Here is a 13,433-nt window from a genome sequence, read left to right on the forward strand (position 1 = left end):
ACGGAAGCTGGAAAACGAATCAGATCTCCCGAAGAACATAACACTGCTAAAATGCTGAAGAAGAAAAAGAGTTTCCCGCTTTCTCTGGGAAAACCAAGCTAGCCATCCCGCAATGAAGACTCCAGACATTGTCCTGCGGAGGTATACAAAGTCGGAACAGGAACGAAGGAAGCGCGCAAGGCCCCTGAGTCTTCATGGAAGACTGTGACTTCCAAACGGAGGCCACAATCATCACGAAAGGGGAAGATGGTCGCTGATTCTTCCAATTCAGGCCAAAAATAATCAGTGAGCATGGTGCAGTAGCGTCGTCCACCCAAGGCAACGTGACGATTGGCATGATCGACGGAGAAGTGTAACCCACAGACATCGCCGGCCTGCAAACCGCACCAAACACTTATTTTTTGTGAATAAAGTGTAGATTCGTGAAGCAATTTAGGATTTTTACCTAACCATTAACGAACATTTTGCTTATTTGCGAATTAATTTGTATTCTTGCAAAGAGTAGTCTAAAGGAGTTTCTTCTTCCGTCGCTAAGCACTGAAGATTAAGTAATAGCCAGCCTTGAAATAAACAAGTCTCATTACTGGCTGGCTTCCCTATGCATGGCACAGGATTCGTAGATGCCGCCTTTAAACCTTAAGTCGCTGGTTGAAGCCGTTTCTGTAGGGAAGAAGAGCCTGATATAGCTGCCATATAAACCTATCTGGGATCTTGACTTCTTGAGCTTCTACAGGGCGCAATTATTAACTGATTTGGGTGAAATGGCTTCTCCCATGACCTTCAACATATTTGTCAAACCTGGTCTGAATCTGTCTATAACCTAATACAGCTCCGCTATAAAACGATCTCCCTATTTTACTTTTTGAGTCCCTAAAGGGCGAAATCCTTATTCGATTTGGCTGAAACATTCATTCCATTATTCCTATTCCTTTATTTGCCTCAATAGAGACACCGGGAAAAGAACTCGACAAATGCGATCCATGGTGTAGGGTATATAAGATTCGGCCCGGCCGAACTTAACATGCTTTTACTTGTTGGAATTTGTTTTTGAAATTTTAATAGAGTTTTTTATTAACTTTTTAACACGGGCAATCATTTTGGTGATAACCTTTTTTATCCACACTTTTTTACACTACACTCTCTGCCACCGGTTTAATTTTTAGTTCATGTATTTGAACATGTGGAGCAGTGCCAAGGGCGTATAGAACACTTGCAGCTACATCGTTAACATTCAAACAGTTACCCTCAGAGCATGACCTTACCAAACCGTCAATTAATGCTGTATCCACAATTCCTGGACTAATACTCTGAAAAAAAAGCTCCAGTTTGATATTCATTTTCAATACACTTTAACTTTGTACTTACGGTGATTTTGATTTTCGTATCGAAATGTCGAAATTCCTGCCGATACATTTCAGTTAGAGCAGTTACGGCCCACTTGGAAGCTGTATACATGCCCAGAACAGGAAGCATCTCTTTGGGAAATATCGATAAATTATGGCCCACAATGCTATTCAAAATAATCACATGACCATCGAAATTCCGCTTTTTCATTGATTTGTAAGCTCTTTGGTTACAGTGCACCACACCCATGACATTGGTTTGGAGAATTTCTTGTATGGAACTTACATCGCCGGTGAGTAGAGAGGTTGGATTTATGGTTCCAGCAGAATTCACCAAAATATCTACTCCTTTATATTCACGTTCTATCTCATCGAAAGCCTCATTTACTGAGTGTACATCCCCCACATTGCATTTGATTGGCGTAAATTTCTCTTGTAATTCCTTAGGTAATACGGTTTTGATTTTTTCCATACTTTCCAGGCGTCTTGCGAGACCTACAACGCAAAGACCACTGTTGAGAAGACTTTGAACTATGGCAGCACCTATGCCGCTGCTGGCTCCGGTCACTACAGCTACTTTATTGTGCCACCTCTCCATTGCTACTAAAACAATATCGTACTGATGAAATTAATAGAAAAAACTAGATCTTTTATACGCCTTACTAAGCCCATTGTAATTATACACCATAAAATGTTCATTAATATTCACAATAACCATGTAATTTGGGGTTGTAGTTTATAAAGAGCAGATATGGAACAACCATGAGAATAAACGATAATAGAGACAGACGAAAACTGAAGTTGCAATATATGCAGGGTAGGGTTAGATTAGCTTAAAGTCTAATGTCAGACTAATTTACACGGTTTATAGTAAAAGCCTCAATCCTCGGTTTGAGACCCCACTTCGATTACGCTCTACAGAAGCGTAGTTGGATCAATACTAAGTTTAACTAGACCAATAAAAACTTAAGTCTTGGCAATTTGGTGAACGAACGGGCGGAGAGAGGTGCGAAGTAAGAACTTTCCAAACTTTCAGAAAACATGGTGCCTTGGCATAGTTAGAAATTCTAACTGACTACACCATAGACACCCAGATTAAGTACGAAGCAGCCAATGCGATTATTAGATTTACGGCAATGGGAGAATACATTGAATAAAGTAAACATTCCAGTGCAGAGATTATCAACCACAAGAGATGTGATAGATTGAAAGAAGTTTCTGATCGGACACCTGAGACGACATTTGTGGTCGAGGTATTGCCACCTGGTAATTCTTGCTACACTCAAGGATCTAAGCTGGAGGACGGAACAAGTCTGGGCGTCTTGTTTGAGGAGCCAAACATTGAGTTCTGTCTCCATCTGCCTGACCATAGCACGATCCTGCAGGCGGAAATCCGACGATCATGGAATGCTTGAGGTGGTGGTACGGTACTAATGCGAGGATGTCGAGTGTGAATAACGGATAGAAAATTTGGCCGTTAGTGCTATAAAAAACAGGACGATCTTGGAGTGTAAGAAGGAGATAAATGCCTTCTCTGAAGATGGCACGATCCGCATCGGTTGCGTGCCGTGGCATAGGAAAATAAAATAAAACGAAAGGGCCGACGATTGGGCTGTAAAAGTCAGAGGACAGCCAGAAATAATACGCTGACCTCACTATCGTCATCGCCTATACTATGGGATACCAACAGCTAGGAAAATCCCAATAACTCTATCTGTATCTATTGGGTTGCCCAAAAAGTAATTGCGGATTTTTTAAAAGAAAGTAAATGCATTTTTAATAAAACTTAGAATGAACTTTAATCAAATATACTTTTTTTACACTTTTTTTCTAAAGTAAGGTAAAAGTAACAGCTGATAACTGACAGAAGAAAGAATGCAATTACAGAGTCACAAGCTGTGAAAAACTTTGTCAACGCCGACTATATGAAAAATCCGCAATGACTTTTTGGGCAACCCAGTAGTATCATATTACATTCTTGTCTCTGTGCCTCTGTCAAAGTCATCTTTTTGATGTTTAATTCTTTAGTTGAAATTCCGAACTTAATTCTGACTCCTGATCGTCTTTCTGCGAAATAAATGTTTTTCCCCTTCAGCCGATACCTCTGTTGCGCGTTCTACTGGCTGCAGGTATGCTTTTTTTGCTCTCCATTGTAATACCACAGTGGCGACAATCCCTTTTGATAATGCTTCTAATTTTGTCAAAATTTAATTTCTATAGTAAATTTTTGTATAAAACTGACATTCCAGTCACTTCTACGGAAGCTGGAAAACGAATCAGATCTCCCGAAGAACATAACACTGCTAAAATGCTGAAGAAGAAAAAGAGCTTCCCGCTTTCAAGTACTCTGGGAAAACCAAGCCAGCCATCCCGCAATGAAGACTCCAGACATTGTCCTGCGGAGGTATACAAAGTCGGAACAGGAACGTAGGAAGCGCGCAAGGCCCCTGAGTCTTCATGGAGGACTGTGACTTCCAAACGGAGGCCACAATCATCACGGAAGGGGAAGATAGACGCTGAAATTGGTAAGGAGCCGCCCTCTTACACCAGAGTGGCAAGGAAGCATAACAGAGATGAGCTGACTTATGCAGTAATCAATATCGGCAGTGAATGCGGTAGGATTCCACCACATCATCGGTCCCAAGTGGAGCATCTGGTTAACGATCGGGTTTTCGTACTTATATGGAACTCTGTAGAGGGTCCATCCATACAAATGATGAGCTGCGAGTATAGAGGCGACATCTTAACGCTCCATTTTGCATCAGCGGAATGTATTGATACCGTCAAAGAGCTCTTCTGAGGTATTCACGCTTCCTGGGAGGGCGCAAAGCTCGACCTGGTGAGAAAGGTGGACATTGCCCAGCTCACAAAGGCGACGGTCTTCATCAAGGGACGGGGCAGTACATTTGCGACGGAACGCATGTTGGGATTATTGGACAAGCAAAGCTACGGTTTGATCGCAGAGAAGTGGGAGGTCTTCCATATGGAGGAGAAGGAGGAAGGAACTCTCTTTGTGGTTGGCATTGATTAAGTCTCAGTAAGGCTGTCTTTTTCAAGATTGGAAAAACTAGGATAGGCAAAAATCCGCATATTGAGACATCAGACGACGAGACAATCACCGTCTCTCTCAATATTGGAAAGACTAGACTCAATAAGTAAAGATTCTAATACTTAAACAACAGGCACTGCAGGGGCGAGATACCCAACACAGCCTAACGACCAGGGACCCGACAACGAACCCATCAAGACTCGGAAGACTAGAATAGGTAACATAGGCAAACATCCTAGTATTGAAACATCCGATAGAATAGGAACAGGAACTTAATACAGCCGGAAGATTCGGAAGACTAGGCTAGGCAAAGAAACTTATTATAAAAACATCAGGCAGTGCAGTGACAGAACAGAACTGTCAATACAGCCTAATGAGCAAGGAGCGGGCGATGAGATCATCTCCTATTCCCAAGAAGCCCATTTACTGGAGGACCAATGATTTAGGTCATCCAGATAAACCTCCACCGGAGCGAAACAGCTTCACACGCTCTGATGGAAAAAATCAGCAAGGGCAAGATTCATATTGCCTTAGTTCAGGTGCTATGGACGACCCGGAACAAAGTTTCTGGACTGAACCATATCATCTAACAATTATTCTAGGCAAATACTGGTACTCGCCCGAGGATCTACGTTATTTTTCATAAAAATTTTAATAATATATTTACAGATGCAACAGTGGCTAGACTGGAAGATGGTGGAGCATACCTGGCATCAGTTTATCCGCCTTTCGACTCATCGAATCTGTCCCCACGTCGGAGCTGCAACGGCTGGTGAGAAAAGCAAAACAGACAGGAAAAGAGGTACTAATAGGATGCCAACTCTCACCACATTTCGTGGAGTAGTACCAAAACTAATAAGCGGCGCCAAGCCTTGGCAGAGTTCTTGAATACCAACGATTATCTATCTTTTTTAATAGGATAAGGGAGGAGGTATTAGATTTGACGATATGTTCGGAAAATCTCATTGATGAGGTTCCGGACTGGCGGGTCTCCACGGAACAGCGCCGAATCCGATAAGCTTCCGGAATAAATTGAAAACCAACTGGACAAAATTCACAAGACTCCTCAGAAGATGGCTTGGGCAAGATAATTTAGATTGTCCAAGCATTGAAGACATTGACGACAATGTCGTGGAGTCTCAAATTAAAGGTATTCAGGAGTAGGGTACGAATTTCATATTAAAAATCGGCTCCAAGTAACTGGAGGGCCTCCCCAAAACCCCAAAACACCCTAAAATAGGTTTATTGGACGAGCACGCCAATATGGGACTCAAATGAAAGGTATTCAGGAGTAGATTACCAAAATAGTCAGGAAGAAGATATAGGCTTTATAATTTGTTGATCCCGGTAGGTAGCGGAGCGGACCCTTCCCAGTTACTCCAAAAACACCACACAAAATCAAAAGTGGACCGATAAGGACAATATGGATATCAAATGAAAGGTATTGAAGAGTAGAATAGGACTATGGTATTTAAAGTTGGGTCCAAGTACCCAGGAAGTCGCCATATCAATATGGAGCTCAAAAGAAAGGTATTCGAGAGTAGATTACGAATCTGGCATACAAAATCAGACCCCACCTGCCTAAAATGCCCCAGATGAGCATAGGACCCATCATGACTATATGAGACTCGGTTTGTTTGTTCCGTAGAATCAAAAACGGCTGAACCGATTTTCTTAAAATGTTCACAGATTGTGTAGGTTTTTGTGGAAGGAAACACAGGCTATATAATTTGTAGATATCGGAAGGTGGCGGACCTTCCCCCTTACCCCAAAGATGTCACCCCAAACAAAAAGTGGACTGATATGCACAATATGGGTATCAAATGAAAGGTATTAAGGACTAGAAAACGAATATCGTATTAAATTTTGGATGCAAGTACCCAGAGGTCCGACCCAACCCCAAAACTCCTCTAAACAAATACATCCGACGTTACTATCAATATGGTACTCAAATGAAAAGTATTCGGCAATAGATTACAAATATGGCATAAAAAATTAGGTCCAACTATTTGGAGGTCGCCCCACCCACAAATACCCCTTAATGGGCATATAGATATTTGGAAGTAGATTACGACATTAATGACATTATGTCATTAAAATTTGCGTTAAAGTCTAGGTGGCGCTTTTCCTCCTTAAAATACGTCGAATAGGTTAATTGACCCATTATGGGTCAATATGGGGCTCAAATTAAAGATATTTGGGAGTAGAAAATGAATTTGATATCCAAGTGTTTGGGTGTACGCCCTAAATCACCCCCTAAACTGAACTTCATTTTCGATTATGGCAATGTTGAGCTTAAATCAACGATATTTGGGAGTGAAGATGGAATTTGATTTCTATTTTCAGGGCAAAGTGCCGGTGGCCGCCCCAGATCCAAAACACCTTCCAAACGGTTCATGCTTACGGACCATGGCGATACGGAGCTCAAATTAAAGGGATTTGGGAGTGGAGCTCAAATTAGATATCCATATTTGAGTCGAAATGTCGCCCCTAAAAAGCACTTCTCATTACCCTTATTTTCAAAAATACCAGATATCGGAGACTGGTAATGTGATACGTTCGAAATTTTTTGCACTCACAGTCACCAAAAACAAAACATGGTTTCTGTGGTTGGGGTCGGGGGCCGCCCAAAATGGATATATAGACCAATCATGACAATATAGATCCATGTGTTTGGGGAGCCGACTTTGGGATGGGAATTGGTGGATTTTGGGGAAATTGATATTCATTTTCGGGACAAAGATCTCTGGGTCCACCCCACCCTCAAACACAACTTATTTACCGATCATGCAATTATGGGGCTCATATGATACGAATCTAATATTTACTCTAATGGCCAAGTGACCATCCCCGAAATATCCCCTAAACCGGAAATATTTACCAATACGGTAATATAGGACTCAAAAGAAAGGCATTTGGAAGTAAAGTAAAAATTTGCCCAAGAACCGAGAAACTTCTCACACATCAATGACTGCTTCTCGTTTCAAGTTGAGTTTATCAATGATAAGGGACCTTTTTCTATAACCGAATCCAAACAGCGTGCCGCAGTGCGACACATCTTTGGGGAGAATTTTTTACATGACCATGCCAGCATTAAGAGGGAAAAAACCACAAATTCGACATCCACATTCTGGGCGAATTGTCCCCACCTTAAAATAATATTAGAGAGTTAAAGAAGGCGCACCGGAGCGGGCCCGGTTCGGCTAGTATCTTATAGATGTAAGTCGTGGGGACTGTAAATGTTAAATCGATCCATATTGAGATATGGCTCCCGTATAGAGCAATTTTCCGATTTGACCTTCTGAACACATATATGGCGCCATTTTATTCCGATTTGGCTGAATTTTGCCACCATGACTTTTACAGTGACTTATAATATACATGTCAAGCATGATCCGAATTGGTCCATACCTCCCATATAAAAAATCTCCAGATTTTACTCCTTATAAATTTTGTGGAAGTAATTCTTAACCTTGACCTTCAACATCTCTACTAATCGTGAATTAAATCGATTCATAATCTAATATAGCTCCCATACAAACGGAACTCCCGACTGTACATCTAAAGGCCATTAGAGAGCCTTATTCTTATCCTAAATGACTAAATTTTCCATAATACTTTCTGATATGACCTCCAGCATATAAACCAAGAATGGTTCAAATCGGTGCATAACTTCATATACCTAACCAAATAAACATTTGTCTCTATTAGACTCTTGATCTTCGATTTGATGCTTGAACTACCTTCAGTTTCTGCCTATAAAAAAGCCGTGCAAAGAACTTGACAAAAGCGTTTCATTGTGGAGACTTAGAAGATACGGACCAGCTGATCTTAGTCATGTTTTTCTACAACGACTGAGTTGTTGTCAAAACGGCTGTAAATGCTCCATATGGTCTACTTATGTGTGGTCTTACAAAAGTTAATCGCAACCCAGTGATAATAATTTAATGACTAGACTTATTTTTTTATTGCAAGTAATATGTAAGTCTTTCTTGAAACGTTCTTAAAGTACCTCGCCCACAGGTCGTACTATCATTTCATGTACTTGAACATGTGGTGGTGTAGCAATGGCATACATTATACTGGATGAAATGTCTTCAGGCTTGAGTATTGCAGGACCGACATTCGCCTTTACAAAGTCAGGCACCATTTCCGTATCTACCAAACCAGGACTGACACTCTGTACACAACACATTTGGGAAATTAGTAAAGTATTGTCACTACATTTCAAAACCATTTTCATACTTACAGTTATTTTTATCTTAGTACCAAGTCCTATAAACTCTTGCCTATAAATATCTCTCATTGCCCTTAAGGCAAACTTGGATGGGGCATACATATTTAGATTTGGAGCTTCTACACCATTGAAGCCAGGAATATAATGACCGGTCAAACTGTTCACCAATATTACATGGCCATCCGCATTGCGTTCTTTCATAGACTTGAATGCTCTCTGCGTACAATTGACCACACCCATGACATTGGTTTGTAAGACTTTTTGAGCACTTATTATATCCATAGTTGACAGCTGACCTGGTTGATAGAGTCCGGCATTATTTACCAAGATGTCCACTCCTCCCAATTCATCAATGATTTGATCAAAGGCTTTATTAACCGATTTCGTACTGCAAACATCACATTTTATGGCCGTCAAATTGTTACGCACATCTGGCGCCAAGTTCTTCTTTATATCCTCGACTCGCTCATAACGCCTTGCCAGGCCAACTACCCGTACTCCATTCTTCACCAGATCCTTGATTACAGCAGCACCTATACCCGAACTGGCTCCAGTGACCACAGCTACCCTATTAAGCCAACGTTGCATTTTGCAATATTTGTGAGAGCAGCATACGAAATGCCTTATATTGGAGGACTTGCATACAAATTCGCATGCAAATCAAACCGTAAATATTAAGCTGATATGTAAAATGTGAGGGATTATGTGCAGATTATACTTCCATGTGACCTTTAATGACTTTAATCGCATTTTTTTAATACTCCAACCATGTGTGATTGTATTTTCCAACAATTTCAGTAGATAAGAACAGCATTTCAATCATGTCAGACAGAATACACATTGTTATTTAATAACGCGGCGTAATAAAAAAAGAAGAAATTGTGAAAATCTTTTATCTCGCTGATAAGTTGGTTTTTTGAATGCATGTCGCATTGATTGCTTCCTATTCTAAAAATAACTTGAACGTTTTCACTTAAATCAATATTAGTATTTTTATACACTCCACCATAGGTTGGGGGTATACTAATTTCATCATTCTGTTTGTAGCTCCTCGAAGTATTCGTCTAAGATCCCATAAAGTATATATGGGTTGCCCAAAAAGTAATTGCGGATTTTTCATATAGTCGGCGTTGACAAATTTTTCACAGCTTGTGACTCTGTAATTGCATTCTTTCTTCTGTCAGTTATCAGCTGTTAATTTTAGCTTGCTTTAGAAAAAAAGTGTAAAAAAAGTATAGTTGATTAAAGTTCATTCTAAGTTTTATTAAAAATGCATTTACTTTCTTTTAAAAAATCCGCTATTACTTTTTGGGCAACCCAATATATTCTTGATCGTCATTACATTTTAAATCGATGTAGCCATGTCCGTCCGTCTGTCTGTCGAAAGCAAGTTAACTTTCGAAGGAGTATAGCTAGCCGCTTGGAATTTTGCATAAATACTTCCTATTAATGTAGGTCGGTTGGGATTGTAAATGGGCCATATCGGTCCATGTTTTGATATCGCTATATAAACCGATCTTGGGGCTTGACTTCTTGAGCCACTAGATGGCGCAATTCTTATCCGATTTACCCGAAATTTTGCACGACGTGTTTTGGTATCACTTCCAACAACTGTGCTAAGTATGGTTGTAATAGGTCCATAACCTGGTATAGCTGCCATATAAACCGATCTGGGGTCTTGACTTCTTGAGCTTCTAGAGGGCGCACTTCCTATCCGACTTGGCTGAAATTTTGCAAGACGTGTTTCGCTACGACTTTTAACAACTGTGCTAAGTATGGTTCAAATCGGTCTATTACCTGATATAACCGATCTAGAATCTCGACTTCTTGAGCCACTAGAATGAGCAATTCTTATCCGATTTGGCTTTAATTGCGTGACGAGTTTTGTCATGATTTCCAACAACTGTGCCAAATATGGTTCAAATTAGTCTATAACCTGATATATTGGGTTGCCCAAAAAGTAATTGCGGATTTTTCATATAGTCGGCGTTGACAAATTTTTTCACAGCTTGTGACTCTGTAATTGCATTCTTTCTTTTGTCAGTTATCAGCTGTTACTTTTAGCTTGCTTTAGAAAAAAAGTGTAAAAAAAGTATATTTGATTAAAGTTCATTCTAAGTTTTATTAAAAATGCATTTACTATCTTTTAAAAAATCCGCAATTACTTTTTTGGCAACCCAATAGCTGCCGTATAAACCGATCTGGGATCTTGAGTTCTTGAGCCTCTAGAGGTCGTAATTATTATCCGATCCGAAATTTTTTTACGACGGATCCTCTCATGACCATCAATATACGTGTTTATTATGATATGAATCGGTCTATAGCCTGATACAGCTCCACTGATCTCTCTATTTTACTTTTTGAGCCCCCAAAGGACGCAATTCTTATTCAAATTGGCTGACATTTTACACAAGTCTCCAACAGATAATATAATTATGGTCCGAATAGGACCATAACTTGATATCGCTCTAATAGTAGAGCAAATCTTTTCTGTTATCCTTTTTTGTTGCCTAAGAAGGGATGCCGGGTAAAGAACTCGACAAATGCGATTCACTGTGGAGGGTATATAAGATTCGGCGCGGCGGAACTTAGCACGCTTTTACTTGTTTCGAATTTTCTTTTTTTTTACCTCAAAATCAATTATTCGACTTTTTAAACAGTAAAATTCGACTTCGACTTTTTCACACAAAACGTCTATTAATCGATAAGTCGAAAGTCGACTTTTAGATCCCTAGTTTGAACATGAGAATGAATATCACGGGAATGAAAAAGAAAGACACACAGTCGGATCTGACACAGATTAAACACACCATTAGTGGACGTTTCGAAGGTTGGTTAGGCGCCAATTTTAAACAATATCATGCTTCTCTGGGCCTCCCGTATGTCGGCCCACAGTTTATAGTTTGTTTTGTACTGTCATATCAGCTTACAAAACACCGGGGAATTTTTATGGAATCTACAATAAGATTATCAAAACAGATTAACAACTACAGCCCGCTATACAGCATATCTTCACGTATCAATGTGTATATCCACCACCATAGGATGGGGATATACTAATCTAATCATTCCGTGTTTAACACCTCGAAATATTGATCTAAGACCCCATAAAGTATATATATTCATGATCACCTCGACATTCTGAGTCGACCTATCCATGTCCGTCCGTCCGTCTCTCGAAATCATGATAGCGGTCGAACGTGTAAAGCTAGCCGCTTGAAATTTTGCACATATACTTAATATTGATGTAGGTCAGTGGTACTTGCAAATGGGTCATATCGGTTCAGACTTGGATATAAACCGATCTGCTAATTTGACTTCTTGAGCACCTGGAAGCCGCAATTTTCATTTGGTTTAGCTGAAATGTTGCATATAGTGTTCTGTTATGACCTTGAACATCCGTATCTAGTGCGGCCCAAATCCGTCAATAAACTGATATATCTCCCATATATATAAAAATCAATTTGTGTTTGTTTGTTTGTGTTTTCCTTATAGACTCAGTAACGGCTGAACCGATTTTCTTGAAATTTTCACAGATGGTGCATAATGATCCCGTGGTGAAAATAGGTACTAAATTTTTTGATATTTGAAGGGGGGGAGGACCCTCCCCCTTACCCTAATTTTCAGAAACGCCAGATCTCGGATATGGGTGGTGCGATTTAAGCGAAATTTTGTGTGCTCTCATATAGTACCCTAAAAATAAAAATTTGGTATCCAAATTTCGGATGGGGTACCTAGGGGGCCGCCCCCCTTAAACCTGCCAAACATATATTTAGACTAATCACGACAATATGGGACTCAAATGAAAGGTATTTAGGATAATAAAACTTATCTGATATCCAATTGTCGGACCAAGTGCTCCCTACCTACCTCCTACCCACCCTACCCTAACGCACCCCTAAGTCGGACATATTTACCGACCATGACAATATGGGATTCAAATGAAAGGTATTTGCGAGTAAAATACGAATCTGATATCCAAATGTGGGACCACGTTTCCGGGGGTCCACCCCCTTCCCAAAACACCCCCAAACAAGACTTATTTACTGACCATGGGAAGGTGGGGCTTAAATTAAAGGTATTTAAATGCAGAATACGAATCTGATATCCAAATATGGGACCAAGTGTTTGGGGAGCCGCCTCTCACCAAAAAACATCCCCCAAAGGGGACACATTTACGACCATAGCAATATGGGGCTCAAATGAAAGGTCTTTGGGAGTAAAGCACGAATTTGATATCAATATTCGGGAAAAGTGTCTATGGGGCCACCCCACCCGCACAACACCACCAAAATAGTAAGTATTTTCTGACTATTGCAAGAGGGTTTTTAGAGTAGAACGCGAATCCTATATATATTTTCAAGGCCAACTCACTGAGTGGCCGCCCATCCCCCAAAACACCCCCAAGCCGGTCATGTTTGCGACTATGGAAATATGGGGCTCAAATTAAAGGTATGTGGGAGTAGACCACGTATCTGATATCAACATTAGGAGCCAACTGTCTAGCGGACGCCCACCACCATAACAACACCCAAATAGGACGTATTTGCTCACCAAGACCATTTGGGTCCCAAAGGGAGTGGAACTAAATATTCATAGTTTTTAGGGCCAATACCCCAAACCGGACATATTTGCTGACTTTTGCAATAAGGTGTTTAAATGAGATTAGAAAACGAATTTGATATCCTATTTTGAGGCCAATGGCAATATGGGGTTCAAATAAATGATATATAGATATATGAGAATAGAGCACGTGGTTGATATATTTTCCGGGCTTAGAATTTGGGGGACCACCCCAATCCCC

At 40.3% G+C, this 13,433-nt stretch overlaps 2 protein-coding genes across 2 annotated transcripts; both read right to left on the reverse strand.

The window, feature by feature from the left end:
* Positions 1 to 1,096: 1,096 nt before the first annotated feature.
* Positions 1,097 to 1,948, reverse strand: LOC106089535 (farnesol dehydrogenase). Its single transcript, XM_013255385.2, has 2 exons — positions 1,366 to 1,948; positions 1,097 to 1,307 (listed from the first exon to the last, which is right to left on the reverse strand). Exons 1-2 carry the CDS (start codon positions 1,939 to 1,941, stop codon positions 1,128 to 1,130), a joined length of 756 nt encoding a protein of 251 aa, XP_013110839.2. The 5' UTR covers positions 1,942 to 1,948; the 3' UTR covers positions 1,097 to 1,127.
* A 6,447-nt stretch (positions 1,949 to 8,395) lies between these two features.
* LOC106089543 (farnesol dehydrogenase-like) lies at positions 8,396 to 9,217 on the reverse strand. Its single transcript, XM_013255392.2, has 2 exons — positions 8,642 to 9,217; positions 8,396 to 8,572 (listed from the first exon to the last, which is right to left on the reverse strand). The coding sequence occupies exons 1-2, from the start codon at positions 9,215 to 9,217 to the stop codon at positions 8,396 to 8,398; spliced, it is 753 nt and encodes a 250-aa protein (XP_013110846.2).
* Between the last annotated feature and the right edge of the window lie 4,216 nt (positions 9,218 to 13,433).

The sequence above is a fragment of the Stomoxys calcitrans genome, chromosome 4, assembly GCF_963082655.1.
Source record: "Stomoxys calcitrans chromosome 4, idStoCalc2.1, whole genome shotgun sequence".
Classification (NCBI taxonomy): domain Eukaryota; kingdom Metazoa; phylum Arthropoda; class Insecta; order Diptera; family Muscidae; genus Stomoxys; species Stomoxys calcitrans.

Bases quoted from the DNA above. Each gene is read 5' to 3' on its own strand.
- LOC106089535 (XM_013255385.2), bottom strand. From the start codon at position 1,941: ATGGAGAGGTGGCACAATAAAGTAGCTGTAGTGACCGGAGCCAGCAGC. The intron at 1,308-1,365 runs GTAAGTACAAAG...CTTTTTTTTCAG, and splicing joins ATACGAAAATCAAAATCACC to AGTATTAGTCCAGGAATTGT.
- LOC106089543 (XM_013255392.2), bottom strand. From the start codon at position 9,217: ATGCAACGTTGGCTTAATAGGGTAGCTGTGGTCACTGGAGCCAGTTCG. The intron at 8,573-8,641 runs GTAAGTATGAAA...TGTTGTGTACAG, and splicing joins GTACTAAGATAAAAATAACT to AGTGTCAGTCCTGGTTTGGT.